Consider the following 20,820-nt stretch of genomic DNA (forward strand, 5'->3'; position numbering starts at 1 on the left):
CAGGGCCTTCAGCCCAATTAGTCATTTTCCTGTGTTTAGCCCATATCCCTCTCTTGTATAGGCCACTCCTATACAAGTGCATTGTAAACAATATTGTTGTACCTGCCTCAACCACTTCCTCTGGCAGCTCATTCCAAGTACTGACCACAGTCTGCCCCTCAGGCCCCCTTTATATGTTCCCTCTCACCCAAAATCTATGCCCACTAACTTTGGATTCCTCTACCCAGGGAAAAAGAGAGTTATCATCCACCTTATCTATGCCTCTCTTGATTTTGAAAACCCGTATGAGGTCGTTCCTCATTCTCCTACATTGCAAGGAATAAAGAGCAAGCCTGGCCAAAACCTGGTAACATTCCCATAAATCTTTTCTGCACTCTTTACAATTTAACCATGTCTCACCTGTAAGAGTGACCAAACTTGACAAAGTTTGCAGTTACTGGAAATCCAAAGCAACACACACAAGATGCTGGAGGAACTCAGTAGGTCGGGCAGCATCTATGGAAAAGAATAAACACTTCTTCGGGACTGAGAGGGAAGGGGAAAGATGCCATAATAAAAAGTGGGTGGGGGGAGGGGGAAGAGCTAGCTGGAAAGTGATTGGTGGGTGAAGCTAGGTGGGTGGGAAAGGTCAAGGGCTGGAGAAGAAAGAATCTGATAGTGGCCAATAGGAGAAAGGGACCAGGGGAAGTAATAGGCAGGTGAGACGAAATATCAGAGTGAGGAATAGAGGAAGGGGTTGGGGGGTATTTGTTCACCGGTGGGAGAAATTGATATTCATGCCATCAGGTTGGAGGCTACCCGGATGGAAGACAAGGGAATACACACAATGTGCTGGAAGAACTCAGCAGGCCAGGCAGTATCTATGGATGGGAGTAAACAGTTGACATTTTGGGCCAAGACCCTTCAGGACTCATCCAGTACGGGATGTTAGCAGAGAAAGGAGGTGTGATTGAGGGGAATGAAGAGAGGCTTCTTAATACTTTGAACTATGAGAGCAATGGTCCACTGCTCACAGTGACTGGTCATCAATCCATGATCAAAGTGAACCACAGCTGCATTATCCCCGCCCGAGCAGGTGATTGTTTTTGTGGGAGTGTGATCTGATTAATACTTGTGTTGTCAGACCTCTGGATGTGCAAGCACAAAGATCCTGGCTAGTTCTCCAAGATTGTGAGTTGGCTGCAATGTCAGTCATAGTGAGAGCCAGTCTATGCTAATCACATGGGGATATTATGAAGGATAATGTAAAAAGGACTACTTTTCCTTTGTAGGACAGACAAAGGATTTAACTGAACCACCAATACATTCCTTGTGGCCTCATCTAGAACACGCCTTTATTTCAACTGTGGTCACCACTGATTTCAATCTACCCTGCCAGTTTTTTAAAGACTCTTTACTGCCTCATTGGTGCAATAGACAGGAATCGTCAATTTCCCCTCTTGATGAGAGGAAACTGCTCCCCATCTTCCTGTTATCTATCATTCTCTCTCGCCTCCCCAGCCCCATCCTATCATCTATTTGATTCTCCCTTCCAGTCAGCCTTCCCCCAAATCTGCCTCCTATTTCCTTACATGGTTACAGATCCCCGCTTCTGCTTGATCTTCTCCCAGTATCTTCAGGTATGCAGCTGTCCTTGCTGTTGGTAACTAATCACAACTTCGACGCTGTGTGTGGAGTTTGCATATTCTACTGAAGGTTACACTATTTTGTAAATTGCCCCAAGTGTAGGTGAGTGAGAGGATGAAGTAAGTTGATATTTCAGGAAGGATAGGTAACGGAAGTTAGTGGGGTGGTGAAACTGATGGGCTTGCCCTGAGAACCAGCATGAAATTAATGGGCTGAATGGCCGATGTCCTGCGACGGGACGTCAAGGTCGCGCATGCGCCTTGCTGACAGTGCACAGCCTGCTGATGGCGGCCACTTGAGCCCTGTGCCATCGGTCTGTTTATGGGTCTGAGCGGTCAGTGTGTGCGGGTCCTGGGACGGTGCAAGGCGCTGACCCCGCAGCAGCCTCTGCTCGACCCCCGCAGGCCCCATGGAGCCTCAGGCTTGCAGCTGATGCTGGGCTCCAGCCCCGCGCTGCTCCGCCGATTATCCCGGGACATAGAGCTGCGGCCCGACTTCCTGAGCCCGGCCGAGGAGACGGCCCTGCTGCAGGAGCTGGAGCGGGAGCCGCGGCTGAGGCGGCAGCGCTACCAGCGGGACCACTGGGACCAGGTAGGCCGCAGGGTCCGGAGCGACGAGGAAAGCAACGTCTGTTGAGTGGAAACTGACAGCGACCGAGACAGCCAGCGGTCTCACGGCGGGAGAGGTGTTGTAATGAGGGGCAAAGGTGATCAGAGTTCAGGGATGATGGTTGAGGGTTAAATATAAACATGAGAAAGCCTGCAGATGCTGGAAATCCAGGGAACAGACACATAATATGCTGGAGGAACTCAGCAGGTCACGCAGCATCTATAGAAATGAATCTTCAGTCCTCTTCTATTCCCCACTTCTTCTCACCTGCCTTTTATTTCCTGGGTCCCGTTCTTCTGTGGTCCACTCTCCTCTCCAATCAGAGTCCTCTTACTCAAGCTCTTGACCTTTCCCAGCCATCTGGCATCATCTATCACCTTTCAGCTAGCCTCCTTTTCCCCCCACCCCCTTTTTATTCTGGTGGTCTTCCCTTTCCTTCTCAGTCCTGAAGAGGGTCTCTGCCTGAAACGTTGACTTCGTTTCCATAGTTCCTCCAGCACTTTCTGGGAGTTAAATAAGGTCAGCCTCTTCCCGCATAAGTCAGCAGATGGGACCTACATTGAAAATTAAGTACACATCCACGCAGCCCAGAAATGCTCTGTCAGTCTGCACTAATGCCACTGGCCCGGGTTAAGTCCATATCCTCCTATGCCAAAGTAAATGTATTATCAAAGTTTGTATATGACACCCTGAGATTCATTTTCTTATGGGCATACTCAGCAAATCCGTAGAATAGTAACCGTAACAGGATCATTGAAAGATCAACCAGAGTGCAGAAAGCAAAAAAAACTCTGCAAATGCAAATATAAATAAATTGCAATAAATAAAGACAAAGAGTCCTTGAAAGTGAAATAATTGGTTGTGGGAATATTTCGATGATGGGACAAGTGAAGTTGAGTGTAGTTATCCCCTTTTATTCAAGAGCCTGGTGGTTGAGGGGCAGTAATTGTTCCTGCATCTGGTGGTGTGAGTCGTGAGGCTCTTGTACCTGATGACAGCAGCAAGAAGAGAGCATGTTCTGGGGTGTGGGGGATCTCTGATGATGGAAGCTGCTTTCCTATGACAGCCTTTCATGTAGATGTGCTCAGTGGCCGTGCCAATTCAGATGTCTCTTAAATTGACACCAACTCCTCTGTTTACACATTCTAGATATGAACAGATTCTATGTGTAAAAGAATCTTTCTCATGGTTGACATAGTACAGCTGCTTTTTATTACTGTCCTATCATGTCCATAGTGTTTGTACTCTACACGGGGTCCTCATTGTTCATCCTGCACAAGCTCAGCCATAATTTTAGAAACCTCAATTAAATCTCCCTCTCGTTTTCCTTTCCTTCCACAGGAAACAACCCCAGCCTAGCAAATCTCATCGTAAATAGGTTTTTCTGGCACTTAAGATTATCATATGGAACATAGAGCAGTACAGCGCACGAACGGGCCATTCAGCCCACAATGTTGTGCTGACCAGCTAAAAAGCAAACCAAAAACGTCCAAACTCTTGTCCTTCATACCTACACAATGTCCATATCCCCCATCTTCCTTACATCCATGTGCCTATCCAAACATCTCTTAAAAGCCTCTGATGTATTTGGCTCTACCACCATACCAGGCAGCACATTCCAGGCATCCACCACTCTCTGAGTAAAAAAACTTACCCCTCACATACCCCTTTGAACCTACCCCTTCTTGTCTTCAATGCTTGCCTCTGGTATTAGAATTTTTTACTTGGGAAGCAGATACTCCCTGCCTACTTTCTCTATCCCTCACATAATCTGATAAACCTCCATCAGATCTCCCCTCAGCCTCTGCCTCTTCAAAGAAAACAAACCAAGTTTGTCCAGCATCTCACGATAGCACGTCCCCTCTAAAGCAGGCAGCATCCTGGTAAACCTCTCTGCACCTTCTTCAAGCCTCAACATCCATACTATAGAGGGGCAACCAGAACTATGCGCAATACTCCATATGTGGTCTAACTGGAGTTTTATAAAGTTGAACTCAGTGCCTCAACTAATAAAAGCAAGCATTCCATAAGCCTTCTTAACCACCTTATTGACCTGTGTAGCTACATTCAAGAAGCTATGAATTTGTATGCCAAGATCTCTCTGCTCAGCAACACTGTTAAGGATCTTGCATTAACAGTGTACTGTCTCCTTGCATTTGTCCTACCAAGGTGCAACACCTCACATTTATCTGGGTTAAAGTCCATGTGCCATTTCTCTGCCCATATCTGCAACTGATTTATATTGCACTGCATTTGTTTCAGTCTTCTGCACTATCCACAACTCCACCGATCTTGGTTATCATCCACAAACTTAACTAACCCACCCATCTACATTTTCATCCAGGTCATTTATATACATCACAATTAGCAGAGGTCCCAGCACAGAACCCTGTGGAACACCACTAACTACAAACCTCCAGCTCGAATAAGTCCCTTCAACCACTCCCAGCTCTGAATCCAAACAGCCATTTTGTCACAAATCCCTTGCACCTTAATCTTCTGGACTTATGTTCCATGAGGGACTTTGTCAAACACATAACTAAAATCCACATAGACAACATTAACTGCCGTACACTCATCAATCTCTTTCGTGACCTTGTCAAAAAAGCTCAATCAAAATTGTAAGACACGATCTGCCCCCACACAAAGCCATGCTAGCTCTCCCTAATTATGCCATGGATTTCCAAATGCTCACATATTCTATCCCTAAGGATTTTCTCCGAACAATTTCCCCACAACTGACATCAGGTCTATAGTTCCCAGGATTTTCCCATGTTCCCCTCTTAAGTAGAGGTACAACATTAGCCACATACCAGTCCTCCGGAACCTTGCCTATGGCAAGAGAGGACACAAAGATTCTAGTAAAAACACCAGAAATCTTGTCCCTTGCCTCCTTCAATAACCTGGGGTAAATCCTAACAGGCCATGGGGACTTAACCACCTTAATACTCATTAGGAGGCCCAGCACTTCCTTCTCCTTGACCTCTAAACACCCTAATGTACTTACAAACTCAGCAGTGATCTCGTCGTCTTCCATATGCTTTTCCTTGGTAAATATTGAAGCAAAGTACTCATTAAGCACCTCACTCACATTCTCTGCATCTAAGCAAATGTTTGTATCACACTTGTCTCGTCATCTGTCACCCCTTCTGTGGTAGAAAAGGTTTGAAATTTATGTCAGAGGTAAGAGAGCCCTAGTAATCTCTTATAGACCTGATTAATAGTCTGAAAATCTATCCACCTTTAAAGACTCTAAGACATCTAGTACCTCTGACTTTTCAGTTGTGGTTTGTTCTTGAATACCACTGATCTCCAACTACAATGTCCTTTTTACATTGAAAACCAATGAGCGGTATTCATTTACGACCTTTTCTCTGGGCCCATGCACAGCTGGACACGTTGGGCCCTACTCTGTCCCAGGTAATGCTCTTGCCCTTAATATACATAAAATTATACAGCCCTGAAACAGGCCTAACGCCCTTGTGACTAAAGGTCCTTCCTGAGTCAGTACCATTTTCCTGTACGTGGCTTGCGTTACTCTAAACCAGGGGTTCACAATCTGGGTCCATAGACCCTTTGCTTACTGGCATAAGGAACCCCTGCTGTAAACAGTCCCTATCCATGAGGTTGTCCAAATGTGTTTTAAACCTTGTCGACCATAAAACATAGGTGTAGAATTAAGCTTTTGGCCCTTTGAGTCTGCTCCACCATTCTGTCATGGCTGCTCCATTTCCCTCTCATCCTCATTGTCCTGCCTTCTTCCCATAACCTTTCACGTCCTGACTAATCAAGAATCTATTAACCTCTGCTTTAAACATACCCAATGACTTGGCTTCCACAGCTGCCTGTGGCAACAGATTCCACAGGTTCACCACCCTCTGGCTAAAGTAATTCTTTCTCATCTCTGTACTAAAGCACATCCCTCTATTCTGAGGCTGTGCCCTCTGATCCTGTGCTCCCCCTGCATAGGAAACATCCTCTCCACATTCACCTTATCTAGGCTTTTCAACATCCGATAGGTTTCAGTGAGATACTCCCCCCCCCCCCACACACCCATTCTTCTAACTTCCAGCAAGTAAAGGGTCAGAGCCATCAAATGCTCTTCATGCATCTTTTCTTAAATAACAGCCCAAAACTGCTCACAGTACTCCCAAGTGAGGCTTCACCAACGTCTTATAAAACCTCACCATTAAATCCTTGCTTTTATATTGGAATTGTAGCCATCTCTTTGGAGTGTGCTGTAGATTTTCCTTAATCTTGGCCGCTAGTGACATCTTGTGCCACTTCTTTGCCCTGCTAATTGCATAGTGAAGAATATTCTCCTGTAAATGGTTCGGGGTTTTAATTGAATTTTTTAAAATTGTGTTAACTGATATGAGGCAATCCATGGATATCGAGAGATAGAGAAGTCGCAGTGGACCGAGCAGAACATAGCCGTCCTGCAGCGACTGCGAGATGTTGCCTTCCTGCCAGGGGTGCCTCAGCTCTCAATGGTGCATGTGTTGGACCTTGAAAAGACTGGCTTCATCAATCCCCATGTGGACAGTGTGAAGGTTAGTGACTGAGGCTGCTGTATGTTATCTCTGTCAGTCGCAAGTTTGATGTACAGCATGCTGGGCTCTTCTTTCTTCTACCCTTCCTTTTCCACTCAGAGAATCAGAAAATTACAACACAGAAACAGGCTGTTTGGCCCAAGTTCCTGTGTTGAGTTTGATCTATCCAGTCTGTTCGGAGAATGTTGGCATTGGGGTTAGGACAAATATTTGTTGCCCCCTTGGAAAGTTTCATTTACTTTCTCTTCCTAATTTAATTCTTCAAAGACCTTGTTGAGATCTCCTTCTGTAGCATATTTGGGCAGCACACCCTAGAACAGAACAACTTGCTCTATAACAGACTTTTCTCGTTTCCCCTTGTATTATTCTGCTAATTACTTTTAAATATACATGCAGCTGCTACTGAATTCTGCTTCTCACTGCAAAGATGCTTCCTATCTCTGCAATCAAACTTCTATAACCTTCTGAGGAGGGTCTGCACATCTGAAACCTCTGGCAATACATCTCAATAAATCACCTTTGTGTATTTTGAGGTGTGGAGCCAGAATTATATACAGTTCTCCAGTGGGCCTGGCCTGCAGTTTGCCCTGTTTAGCAGGAATTCCTTGTTCGCTACTTTGTCATTACTTACAAGTCAACTATTTACTGGCCGTTACACTGCTGGTATTTAGAGCAGCCGTGAGGGTACCTCATCTCCAGCTGTGTTCCGGGCTTCCTTCATTGCGTCGATTTTTTTTCAAATTGATGAGCTTTAGCATAATCCTCACTTTTTCCACTGAGGCCAGGGGAGAACAAAACCAGAGGTCATGGGTTAAGGGTGAAGGGGTGAAGGGTGAATGGGTTAAGTTTAAAGGGAACATGGGGGGGGGGGCTTCTTCACGCAGAGAGTGGTGGGAGTGTGGAATGAGCTGCCAGATGAAGTGGTGAATGCGGGCTCACTTTTGACACTTAAGAAAAACTTGGACAGGTATATGGATGAGAAGGGTTTGGAGGGATATGGCCCAGGTGCAGGTCAGTGGGACTAGGCAGAAAAATGGTTCGGGACAGCCAAGAAGGGCCAAAAGGCTCGTTTCTGTGCTGTAATATCCTATGGTTCTTCTTGGTTTTCACTACCATCAGCCATTCAAGTCCTGTGTGGAGACTCAGGAATACCGTCACACTCAGATGCAGAAGGATTCTTCATTGCTGTTTCCGTAACAATTTTGTTTTACCAGTCAGGGTTGTTAGCCCTGAGTTAAACCCCTGAACCTGGAGGACCTGTGGGCCACTCTTAGTCCAGCTTCTACACTTTGACATGTTTGGCATGTGTGACCCTACCAAGAGCCAAAGCGTAAAGCCCTGACTCCAGCCAGCATAGATCTCCGGGTCATTGAGGCACACAAGCCTCCAAACCCTACAACAAGGTTGTGGACCTCTTGGAGGACAAGTCTTTAGGCTTTCTCCAATACTTTAGCATCTGAACATCTCTCTCCAGTTGGAAACAATTCTCTTCACTTCTCCTCACCTGGACTGCAGCAGCAGGCAAGGCCATAGGTTGTGGCCTGAGCCTTACTACAACCGAGGCCACGCAGCTCTCCCGCTGTCTGTCACACCACCAAACAAGGGCAACTGATAATGTCCAACAGATTCTTGTGATTGCAAGAGAAATGTTCAGTACGATCACCCACGGTTACAATGCATGCAGCCTTTGCGCATTGACTCTGATGCCTTCAATGCTTTTCAGTAGCAGGCAGTAACATGGTCTGCACCTAGTCTAGCTCCTCTGATCAACAGGCATCTTACTTATGGGCTAGGCCAGCAGTACCCAAAGTTTTTGTGAGTCCAGTATTGTCTTGGGATTGTAAAAAAAAAATTAACAAAGAGAAAAACACCTTTGGTCATCCCCCAAAAGGCCACTATGTCCGAAGGCACCACTATCTTACTCATGATGGACTAGGCCATGTCCACTACTTTTTGTAGGATTTTCCTTTCAAGGGCATTGGTGTTTCTGTACCAAGTTGTGATGCAGCCAGTCAATATACTCTCCCCTACACATCTATAGAAGTTAGTCAAAGTTTTAGATGTCATGTCGAATCTCCACAAACTCCGAAGGAAGTAGAGTGCTGCCATGCTTTCTTCAGAATTGTACTTATGAAGGAATTGCCCCTACATCCAAGAAAGATTTAAGGATTGTCATCAGTGTTCATGCTAGTGCCTCACCATATTCTCTTGTCAACACAGGATGAACCTGAAGTGACTTATTACCATGAGTAATGTCAGTCACCATAACCCCTTACAGGTGGCCCCTGTTTTTCGAACATTCGCTTTACAACAGCTCGCTGTTAGGAAAGACCTACATTAGTGCCTGTTTTCGCTAACCAAAGAGGATTTTTGCTTTTACGAAAAAAGACGCCCGCTTTATACGTGTGTTTACCCTGAGAAAGACTATCGTGACCATGAAGTCTTGTGCGTACAGTTGTGTGCGCATGTGTGTACATGCCGATTTTTTTTCTCCAAATCGATTTTGGCTTGCTGGCTTCCCGATTGTGATAAGTGAAACTACACCAAACATACAATATTTCTACTTTATATAGGCTGTATATTTATCATATCATTCCAGCTTTTACTATATATTAGTGTTATTTTAGGTTTAATGTGTTATTTGGTATGATTTGGTAGGTTATTTTTTGGGTCTGGGAACACTCAAAATTTTTTCCCATATAAGTTAATGGTAATTGCTTCGTCGCTTTATGACATTTCGGCTTACAAACAGTTTCACAGGAATGCTTTACCTTCGGATAGCGGGGGAAACCTGTACTTATTTATTTTAATTGTAACCAGTTTCTTTTTTTTCTGTTCTCTGGTGAAGATAGGATTTGCTTTTACCTTGGATATACACACTGTGGCATTTATTAGGAACCCCCTAACCTAATAAAGTGGCCACTGAGTGTATGTTCATGGTCTTTTGCTGCTGTAACCCATCCACTTCAAGGTTCAACATGCTGTGCATTCAGAGATGCTCTTCTACACTCCACTGTTGTAACAGTTTGAGTTACTGTTGCCTTCCTGTCAGCTTGAACCAGTCTGGCCATTCTCCCCTGACCTCTCTCATTAACAAGACATTTTCACCACAGAACTGCCGTTCACTGGGTGTGTTTTGTTTCTTGCATCATTCGCTGTAAACTCTAGATACTGCTGTGTGTGAGAATCCCTGGAGATCAGCATGTTCTGAGATACTCAAACCAGCTTGTCTGGCACCAACAATCATTCCACGGTCAAAGTCACTGGATCACATTTCTTCCCCGTTCTGATGTTTGGTCTGAACAACAGCAGGATCTCTTGACCATGTCTGCATGCTCTTCTGCATTGAGTTGCTGCCAGATGATTGGCTGTTTAGATATTTGCATTAATGAGCAGGTGCATAGGTGTACCTAATAAAGTGGCCACTGAGTGCATACCTTTCCCTAATTAGCTTCACTTTTTCTTTAACTCTCTTGTTAAGGTTCCTGCTAATCTTTTACTGTTTCTCCCTTGTTCTCACATATTTTCCCTATTTTGTTTTGGAGATACAGCGCAGAATAGGCCCTTCAAGTCGCACGTTTTTGCTGATGGATTTTGACTGTGTGTGTGTGAAGGTGTACTGTTCTATCTGTGCTGACATGTCAACATCCCTCTCTCCCTCAAAGTTCTGCGGGGACACGATTGCTGGCATGTGCCTCCTGTCGAGCAGTGTGATGCGGCTGGTGAGTGAAGACAGCAGTGAGGATTGGGTAGATTTGCTACTACAGCGCCGGTCTGCGTACGTCCTGAGGTGAGCTGCAGAGTGGGGCATGTGTATTGGGGGGGATGATAAATGGTAGGATGAAGAGGACAAATGATGGAGGCTACCTATTTTAATTCCACTTCCCATTCCCGCCATTCCAATATGTCCATCTATGGCCTCCTCCACTGTTGTGACGAGGCCACACTTGGGCTGGAGGAATAACACCTTGTGTTCCATCTGGGTAGCCTCCAACCTAATGATATGAACATTGATTTCTCAATCTTCCAGTAATGCCCCTCCCCACCCTCCATCATTCCCCATCCCCTTTTTTCTCTCTCACTGTATCTCCTTGCCTGCCCATGGCCTCCCTCTGGTGCTTCGCCCCTCTTTTCCTTCTTCCATGGCCTTCTGTCTCTTTCACCAATCAATTTCCCAGCTCTTTACTTCCTCCTCCCCCCTCCAGGTTTCACCTGTCACCTTGTGTTTCTCTCACCCCTCCCCCACCTTTTAAATCTACTCCAGCTTTTTTCCTCCAGTCCTGATGAAGGGTCTTGGCCCCAAACGTCGACTATACTCTTTCCCTAGATGCCCCCTGACCTGCTGAGATCCTCCGGCATTTTGTGTGTGTTACTCGGATTTCCAGCATCTCGTTTGTGATGGGAGGAAAGAAAAGAGGGTTTTGTGGGAATGGTAGAGGGACAATGCGGGGAGGAGATGGGATAAGTGGGCACAGTAGTGTAACACTATTGCAGTACCGGTAACCTGGGTTCACTTCCACTGCTATCTGTAAGGAGTTTGTAGGTTTTCCCTGTGACTGCATGTGTTTCCTATGGGTCTCCAGTTTCCTCCCACATCCCAAAGACGTACCAGTTAGGAGGTTAATGGGTCACATGGGTATAATTGGGCAGTGGGGCTCGTGGGTCAGAAAAGCCTGTTACCGTGCTGTTTCTATTAAAAAATGTCTTGTGCGTTTGTGTTTCTTTCTGTCTGCACGTGTATCTGTGTGTGTACGTCTCAATCTGTGTGGGTCTGTGTCTGTACCTGGGTGTACGTTTTTGCATATGGAAGAAGGGAAAGGTGATATGCGATGTGAAGGGAAAGGGGAGAGAGTGTGGTGTGGGACGAGTGGGTGAGATTAGAAGGAGTTACAGATACTTCTTCATCACCCCACTGGGTATGTTTTACAGGGGAGCTGCCCGATACCAGTTCAGCCACCAGATCCTCAGAGACGAAGAGTCCTTCTTCGGAAGCCAGAAAGTACCTCGAGATCGGCGGATTTCCATTATTTGCAGGAACCTGCCCATCAGCTCAGAGTCAGCTGATCATCCCTCATGTACCCATGGTAATTTATAAACCAATGTTCATTTATAAGTTAATCCAACTTGTGAGTTGTGCTGTTTGGTTTTGTTGGCAATTTCTCCCCAACTCTCACACTCACTCACAGTAATCACACACTGGGCTGAGACTACAGAGGCCTTTATTTGAATAGAGTGAATAAGTCCAAGCGTTTAACAGCAGTCTTTAAAATAAATAAATAATTTAGATACATAAATATTTCTGACGATATGAACCACTGGCGATCTCAGCCTCCAGCAGCTTGTTGCTGAGTCAACCTCCTACTCCCCCACCCACCCTAAACATCGAACTACCTTCGTCACAGATAGTGGAAATGTTAAAGAGTGCCAGGTTCAGTATAAATACTTATTGTATTTACAGCATTGAGCTTAGCGGCAGTTCAATAGGCAACAGAAAGTCTATGTTTCTCAAAAGTCCATTATTCTCTCCTTGAACACCACAACCCCCCCCCCCCCCCCCCAATCCCCTCTCTGAAACCTTTGGTCCGATGAGGCATCAGTTCCTCATTCACCTCCTGTGTTATATCTCAAATGTCTGTCTGTCTCTGTGTGCAAAGTTCCTTGGGCCGGTGACTGCAGAGTGCGGGCAGTGTGGGAACGGCACGGTGGACCTGTGATCCACCCCTCCAACCGCTCACGGTCATGCTGACATATTCCCAACTGCCTGCTGGTACTGAAGCACCTTTGAGCCTCCAGCCCAATCCTGCTGAGTTGAGGAACTTGGGATGGAAAGGAGATGCACAGAAGAGAGAGAGAGCTCCACCATATAGAACCCTCCCCTCAACCATTATTCCAGGGACCGGTCTCAGTCATTTACCCCAACACAACCAAAGGCAACCTGTGGTTACCCTGTGGAAGTGGTTCCATTCATGCCCACACCCTGACCTTTGTTCTTCACCCCCAACCAGCTCAAGAATTTGCCTCGTTTGGATTCCCCCTTTGGTCTTCCTAAATTCCCTTCACTATCCCACCACCACCCCCCCCCCCCACCCCCCTGCCACCACCAATGGTTACCCGATACAGCTGCACTCTGAAGCTGACAGCTTCTCCACCCTGTGCCAGCGGTTTTCGTTGTCCAGGAAGCTGACATCCTTGAACTGTGTCGGCCGGCAGCACGGGTCGCTAACGATCTTCTCTCGGGACAGGTTGAGGAGGTCGGCCTTGCGCAGGAGGAGGGAGAGGGTGAGGTCGTGGTTGGTGCGAGCCAGGGGGCAGCTGCCGCTGCAGTACTTGAAGAGAATAATTTCATCGGAGCGATAGCCCAGACCCAGGTCATGCACCCGCAGCTGCAGTGCCCGCAGCCGGCAGCTCCTCTCCTCCCACGCCTCTCCCTTCCTTGTCACAGACATTTTCCGCTTTCTTCGTGACCTTCCTGCATACGGCTGTGGGTCTGAAGCTTCCAGAGACGAGACTGATGAAGGAGACGGTGAAATGACGAATTCCCCATCTGGATCTCCGTCGGATCGTTGGAGCGTACTAGCCCCCATCTCTGGCAAAAGCAGAAAATGAACTCATACAGTATTTCATTTCAACCATTTCATCAGAGGTTTTACTCACTAACCACAGAGCCTTTACAAGCAAAACTAATGTCTCTCCATTCCTGGGTGACCAGCTAATCACAACTACTCTGCTGGGTCTGGTGTTTTTTTAGATTAGATATTGAAAGAACATCAGGCTTCCTAAAGGATATTAGTGAACCAGACAGGTTGTTTATAACAATCCTGCGGCTTGTGGTCATGTTACTGATACCAGCTGCTTATTCGTGGGGGTTTATTTGAAGTTGTGGAGGAAGCACGGGTGCACGTTACCCGGAGTAAAACTTTGGGGAAGTTTGCCTCTTTCCAACAAAAGCTACAAACAGGGGAATCCCAGGTTGACATCTACTGGGATCACATCCCAGGCCTGTTTATGTAATCCAGATTCTCTGTGCAAGTGGAAACAGATCCCTCTATTCACCTAGGTAGGTGTCTCCAGCAGGAGCCACGAACCTGGTCTCCGTTCCTTCCAGTACTGGACATGGACCCTCACCCGGATGGAACTTCATTTGGATTATGCTTTATAGGATTAATAATCTCGGTGCAGGTTATTTTATGAAACTGACATTCAATTATAAATATTTATTTAGAGATATAGCGCAGAATAAGTCCTTCTGGCCCTTTGAGCCGCACCACCCAGCACTCCACCGACCCGACCCTAGTCTAATCACGGGAGACTTGTCAATGACCAGTTAACCTAACCGGTATGTCTTTGAACTTTGGGAGGAAACCCATATGCACATGGGAGGGAACTTGCTTACAGAGGAAAACAGAATTGAACTCCAAATTCTGATGCCCAAGTTGTAATAACGTCACGCAGACATTATACTACCGTGACTGCCTGTGTGTGTTCGCACACTCTCTCACTCTATCTTGAAACTCGTCATCAGTGAACGTGTGAGTTTTACTTACCAGGCAGATGCGGCATTGGGTCACTGTCCTCCGGAGATCCACTTCCCCTGGCTGGTTGATAAGCAATGGGAAAAATGACCAGGAGCGTTAGCAACCATGGGGATGCCATTGTCCCAGTGTGCAGAATGCCTCTCCACAAAAGAAGATACTCTTGCGATGACCAAGCAGAGTGAGTTCCCTGCGCTTGCTCTGAGTTCTTTATCTGATTTTAATTTCAGCTGCTGTTGCTTCGCTGCTGCTGGGTGTTTGTGATGGAGTGAGTGAATTGGAGTATTTAAAGCGCATCTGTACCCTGAATCCTTGCACTGACACATATTTCATACGACATTCCTGGCATGGCTAGCCGGTGAGCTGCCGGGTGTCAGCAGGTCCAAATACCTCAGAGTGTTGCAGAAACCACGTTAACCATGAGTAAAACAAATCTCATCCAGCTCCAGCCAATGAGTCACCAGCTGTAAGGCAGCACTACCTGCAGAGTCCTCCAGAGGCAGCACATGTGTCAAGACCGCTCCGGGAGGACCCTCCCTCGCATCGGCCTGCTTTATTCTTAAACTTCCTTAAAAGGATGGGAGTGGAGCAGAGGCAGCTCTCTGGCTCCTCTGTTAACCTTGGAGTTCCAATCTCACTTCAGAAATTTCAGTTCAATCCTCTTAAGTGTGCACAGAGTACTGCATTCACCAGACCCTTACTGTAACGCACCTGCACATGTTCTACGTGTGAGCACACACCAGACCAGTGGTGCAATTGGTCACATCTGGGTTGACCCGTGCACCTGGGTCTCATTTCAAGCCTGTGTCACACCCAGACCCTCATGCACCTGTCCTGTGAACCAAACCCATCGTACACTCGTGCCACATTGAGAGCCCAGGACTCATCTTATACCTGTACTCACGTGATACTTCCAAAGCCCATCAGACAGTGTTCTGAAACCTCTGCACGTCTACATTCTGTCCAGAGCTCTCAATGCATTCTAGCCGTGTCCAGTGCCCCTCATGCCAGAGTCCAGCACACTTGTATAAATAATCTGGGCCATAAATGACCTTGGACTTCAAAGTGGCAAGCAGCATTTATGATTACAAGAACCATCGTCAACAACAAAATCTACTCATATTTCATAATATTGAGCATTCACCAGTCCCCTGCAATCAATGTCAGAGTTGATGAGGATTTAACTGGACTGCTACAAGAGGGAGACTGGCCTCCTCTCTCCTTTTCACCTACAGCACGCAGCAGGAGCGCAGAGGAATGTCTGCCATCTCGAAGAAATGCAAGTAACTAGTCAACAAGCATGACAGAGCAGCTGGTTTGGATTGGGGGCTCATCCAACTGAAACATACGTTCACTCCACAACTGGTACACAGTGCCTTCAGCGTGTAATTTGCTGAGGCTAATCTGGCAAGACCTTTCAAACTCTGTGGCCTTTACCACCAAGAAGTAGAAGCCTTTCAAACACACAAGAATATCACTACCACGTTCCCTCCACTTCACCTCATGTTCACTCACTCCTCACCGTGCCATCACCTCTTCCCTGGAGCTATTGCATTACAGGATGGTCCACAAGCCCAACCTCGTTACTTTTATTTAGAACATAGAAGAGTACAAGCACAGGAGCAGGCTTCTCAGCCCACAAACCCGCTAAAAAGCCAATCAAAAGCACCCAAAACTAATCCCTCCTACCTGCATAATGTCCACATCCCTCCACCTTCCTCACAGTCATGTGCCTATCTAAACAGCTCTTAAAAGCCTCTAATGTATTTGCCTCTACTACCATACCAGGTAGTGCATTCCAGTTATCCACCACTGTCTGAGTAAAAATCTTACCCCTCACATTCCCTTGAACCTGCCCATTCTCACCTATAGTGGTTCTAGACGTTTCTACCCTGAGAAACATGCTCTCTGTCTACGCCTCTCAGTATCTTATAAACCTCTATCAGATCTCTCCTTAGTCTCACCGCTCCAAAGAAAACAGCCTAAGTTTATCCAACCTCTTGTAATCGCACATGCCCTCTAAACCAGGTAGAACTGTTGTAAGTCTCTCCAAAGCCTCAACATCCCTCCTGGCAAAACAGCAAATTTGCTATCACATAGTCAGTGGTAATAACTCTGATTGATCTTTTGGACTAAGCACTGCGTAACTTGTCACCTACTCGTACCTTCAGTATGGGTCACCAGTCACACTGTATATTCTATATAAACCATCGGCAATACATCACCTCCTGCATCATCTACCAGCTCCTTGCCCAGCACACCTCTCATACACACAGCGTGATTCGGATCCGACAGCACGGTGAACCGCACCTGGGGCACAACAGAGAAGATGGCCAAGGACAGGCAGTCATGGAGGACCTTCATTGCTGCCCTAAACACCAGCGGTGCAACAGGCAGTGACTAACTATTGCAATCCACATTCCCATCTAAATATAAATATCAAGGTAACGTAATGACAAGAGTAACAGACTCAAAATGCTGGAGGAACTCAGCAGGTCAGGCAGCCTCTATGGAAATGAATGAAGAGTCGATGTTTCTGCTGAGATTCTTCTTCAGGACTGGAAAGGAAGGGGGGGGGGGGGGAAGATACCAGAATAAAAAGGTGGGTGGAATTGGTCAAGGGCTGGACAAGAAGGAATCTGATAGGAGAGGAGAGAAAGGGAAGGAGGGGGACCTGGGGGTTAACAGAATGGGTTGTTCTGATTGCTGTACAACTGGCCATGGGTAATTCAGACATTAGGTGCCATCACACCACCAGCAGATGATCCTCTGTTGAGTGCCGGATGGTTATTCAACAGGAATTGTCATCATCACTCAGGAGCTGGTTCCCAGAGCGGGAGAGCACAGGAGTCCTGTGGTGGGCCGGAGAGGAACAGTCGCTCTTCCACCAAGCTGGCTCCTGCAGCATCTGCTTCTTAGCAGACCTGGAATGCTGAGGGAATTCCTATGGACTTTCTGAAGGAGGTGCTTCACCCATCAATCCATCACGCACAAGATGCTTTTGACACGCACAACACTTTGAAATGCTCAGTTGAATTTTCCCCGAATAATCCTGCAGACTTTGCTCATAAATCCCTCAGCGCCCCTTGTCAGCCTTAATCCCTTCACAAATCACCCTTTCTGTTTCAGACAGAATATTTCCACCGATGAGCTCCCCTCGCTGTGACCGCGAGCAAAAGCATTAACAGCTGTAAGGCAGGAACCACCTGCCTGCACAACCATTGGTGGGAATGATCAGGACGGGTTGCGGTTGAATCTGGTCTCAGCTCCCTTTGTTCTGTCCACCTTCCCCATTGTCAGGGCCAGGAGATGGTCTGTACACCAGCTGATGTGGGTCTCCTGCGCAGAGTCACTCTAAGGTAAAGAAGGCTAATGCAGTGTTAGTATTCATTTCAAGAGGGCTAAAACATAAAAAGCAAGGATGTATTGTTGAAGCTTTATGAGGCTTCGGTTAGACTGCATTTGAAATAGAATAGGAAATTTTGGGCCCTATATAAAACGAACGATGTGCTGCCCCTGGTGAAATTGATTCACAAGAATGACCCCCGGAACAAAAGGTTAAATGTATCTGGATAAATTCAGCGGCCCTGGACCTGAACTCAATGTTTGGAAGGATGAAGAGGCTGTTTCCATTAGTAGGAGAGTGTAGGATCTAAGGGCACAGCCTCAAAATGAAGGAGTCCCTTTAGAACTGAGTTTAGGGGGAATTTCTAGAGCTAGATGGTGGGGAACCTACAGAATTCATTGCCACAACTGTGGAGGAAAATTATTGGGTGTTTTTGTTTCAAGTAAAGAATGATAGGTTTTTGATTGGTAGTGGGGATCACAGGGAGAGGGAGGAGAATGAGGTTGAGAAAAACGTTAACTAAGATGAATAGCAGAGTAAGTTCAATGGGCTGCTCCTGTATCCTACCTATGGGCCCAGCTGTCAGCAGGACTGTGGAGGAAGCACAACCACTGCACTGTAAACCCTTAGAATCCTGGCTCGACCTACACCATGTATTGAGAAGAGCTGGTAAACTATTTACTGGGAGGTTAAAGTGCCCTGTGTGTCACACAGCTCCCCGTAGAATGTTCAGGTCAATAAGGGAATGCTCTACCTGTATTACATTGGAAGCTGATGAAGGAATTTTCACCATTTCAACAGGTCTCTGAACACTCCGCCACACAGTCACCAAGTCGTCAAGTTTATTGTCATCTGACTGTACAAACACAACCAAACAACACAACATTCCTCTACACCATGGTGCATCCATGATACATATATCTCACACAGCACAGAAAATAAAGCATTACCATAAATATGTTAATACAATTTAATTCAAAGTGCAAGTGAAATGTGTGACATGAGTAAACTGAGCAGTACAGTAAACAGGCCACTGTCCTTGTGATGAGACCTCTGTGGTGGCAGGATTACCCATCCTAGTCCTGATGCTCCTGAACCTCATTCCTGATAGTAATGGATCAAACAGATTGTGGCATGGATGGTTGGAATCCTTAAAATTGTTCCAGCCCTTCATATACAACAGCTCTGGTAAATCCTCAGCTTCTGTACCACACAATGGTGCAGCCAGTCAGGACACTCTCGATGGAGTTCCTGTAGAAAGTTGTTAAATTGGGAACGGGGAGACCTGCCTGCCTTAATATCATCAGAAAATGTAGATGATACTGTGCCTTCTTGACTAATGAGGGGGTTGTGTGGTGTTCGCCTAACTCCTATAATCTCAGAAGTCTTCTGTCTGACATGGAACAAGCCAGAATGCCCCAAATACCCAACCATTCCAAAACCAGAAGAAGGGTCTTGTCCTAAAATGTTGACTGTGTGTCTCCCTCTGCAGATGCTGCTGGACTTCTTGATCTTTGATCCTTCAGCAGTTTGCTTTTAACTCCAGATTCTAGCATCTGCAGTCTCTTATGTCTCCAAACACATATTCCAACACACAAGGAATTCCATTTCTCTGGATCCCACCAATCAAGGAAAATCCTTTATCCAAATTCTGTCACTCCAGGAACTCCCTCTGCTTATACCCTATCAATCTGTGTAAACTTGAGCTCTGGTTGTTGGTGGGCAGTATTGATGGAGTGGGGTGGGGGGGGGGGGGGAATTGAACACTGAGAGTAGAAGTTCTGTCTAGAAAATTTGAACTAGGCCTTTCAAGAGGAAAATGAGGGAACATCTCTTTCCACAAAAAGCTGGTGGAAATCTGGAATTCTTGCTCCAAAAGGACTGGGTGCAAAAGGACATTTGGAGCTTCTAAGGCATTGCATTTTAATTGGGAAAGGATATCAGAGGATGAAAGGGCTGAGTAAAGGATTTAAGTATCAGTTCCAAGAGCCTCATTACCTCCCAGTTCCAGGGTGGATATTCCACTCTGAAGTACATTTGCAGGGACTTTCTATTAAGGTTGAGGAATGGGAATTATTTTCCAATGGCACATTCTTGTGTGTTCTTTCACTGATAAGGGATGAGAGCTTCAAAGACAGATACTTCCTGGAATTTAACTCCTGAAGACCAGACCCTCTCCCTGGTAATTAAGTCTCAAAATTCAACTAAGACAAAACCATTTTTGCTCCTTATTTTTCGATTTTATCCTCCTTTGGTCATTTTTCCATTTTCTGTATGAAGGGTCTGATTGAACTAGTCAACTGGGTGGCTGACCTCACGTTCCAACCATTCTGAGTCTTGTGATGTTCACTGTCCTCTGGGCAGTAAAGTGACCTTTCACCCCAACTCCCATCGACCTACTTATTGGCCAATCCTCTTTAACAGGCATCTCAGGCTACACAATATTCAGCCACCTGAAACAGTGTCTGCTTACTTTACCTAAACCCTTTTTCCGCCAAATTTCCTCTTGATGTTATTGACTCTGAGAACAATCAAGGAATTGATTGTGGACTTCAGGAGGGGGAAGTTGAGGGAATACAAACTCATTGAGAGATCGGCAGTGAAAAGAGTGAGTAGTTTCAAGTTTCTGGGTATCAACATCTCTGAAGGTCTACCCTGGGCCCAACATATTGATGCAATTACAAAACGACACACCAGTGGTTATATTTCATTAGGAATCTGGTATGACACCAAAGACTCTCGAAAATTTATACAGATGTACTGCGGGGAGCATTCTAACTGGGTGTATATCACCATCTCGTATGGAGGGGTCACTGCACAGGATCGGAGAAGGCTGCAGAGGGCTGTAAAGTTAGCCAGCTCCCCTATGGGCAGCAGCCTTCTCACATCGAGGATACCTTCTAAAGACAATGCCTCAAAAAAGCGTCATCTGTCATTAAGAACCCATCACCACCCAGAACATACCCTCTTCTTGTTACTATGGTTGGAGAGGAGGTGCAGGAGCCTGAAGGCGCACAGCTAATGTTTTAGAAATGGCTTCTTCCCCTCACTGGATTTCTGAATGGACAATTAACTATATATTTTACTGTACTGCTGCCATTACACAACAAACATCATGATATAGTGTCCATGATAATAAACCTGATTCAGATTT

General features: G+C 46.1%; 2 protein-coding genes across 3 annotated transcripts; one reads left to right on the forward strand and one right to left on the reverse strand.

Annotated features, from left to right (window-relative positions):
* The first annotated feature begins 1,866 nt into the window (after window positions 1-1,866).
* alkbh7 (alkB homolog 7) lies at window positions 1,867-11,909 on the forward strand. Of its 2 annotated transcripts, none has more exons than XM_073069327.1 (4): window positions 1,867-2,217; window positions 6,615-6,788; window positions 10,454-10,510; window positions 11,718-11,909. In XM_073069327.1, the coding sequence occupies exons 1-4, from the start codon at window positions 1,948-1,950 to the stop codon at window positions 11,850-11,852; spliced, it is 636 nt and encodes a 211-aa protein (XP_072925428.1). In that variant the 5' UTR covers window positions 1,867-1,947; the 3' UTR covers window positions 11,853-11,909. The 2 variants fall into 2 exon arrangements, with proteins under 2 accessions (XP_072925428.1, XP_072925427.1); XM_073069326.1 differs by having other exon boundaries at window positions 1,870-2,217; window positions 10,454-10,578.
* Window positions 11,910-12,895: 986 nt separating this feature from the next.
* On the reverse strand, window positions 12,896-14,296 carry LOC140740227 (neurturin-like). The gene has a single exon (XM_073069309.1). The coding sequence runs from the start codon at window positions 13,370-13,372 to the stop codon at window positions 12,896-12,898; it is 477 nt and encodes a 158-aa protein (XP_072925410.1). The 5' UTR covers window positions 13,373-14,296.
* Window positions 14,297-20,820: the final 6,524 nt, after the last annotated feature.

The sequence above is a fragment of the Hemitrygon akajei genome, chromosome 16 (assembly GCF_048418815.1).
Source record: "Hemitrygon akajei chromosome 16, sHemAka1.3, whole genome shotgun sequence".
In the NCBI taxonomy this organism is placed as follows: domain Eukaryota; kingdom Metazoa; phylum Chordata; class Chondrichthyes; order Myliobatiformes; family Dasyatidae; genus Hemitrygon; species Hemitrygon akajei.

What these genes read in the sequence shown, in the direction of transcription:
- alkbh7 (XM_073069326.1), top strand. Translation starts at nt 1,948, where the DNA reads ATGGGTCTGAGCGGTCAGTGTGTGCGGGTCCTGGGACGGTGCAAGGCG. An exon ending in CCCATGTGGACAGTGTGAAG is followed by an intron (nt 6,789 to 10,453) that starts GTTAGTGACTGA and finishes TCTCCCTCAAAG; the next exon opens with TTCTGCGGGGACACGATTGC. An exon ending in CGGTCTGCGTACGTCCTGAG is followed by an intron (nt 10,579 to 11,717) that starts GTGAGCTGCAGA and finishes TATGTTTTACAG; the next exon opens with GGGAGCTGCCCGATACCAGT.
- LOC140740227 (XM_073069309.1), bottom strand. Translation starts at nt 13,372, where the DNA reads ATGGGGGCTAGTACGCTCCAACGATCCGACGGAGATCCAGATGGGGAA.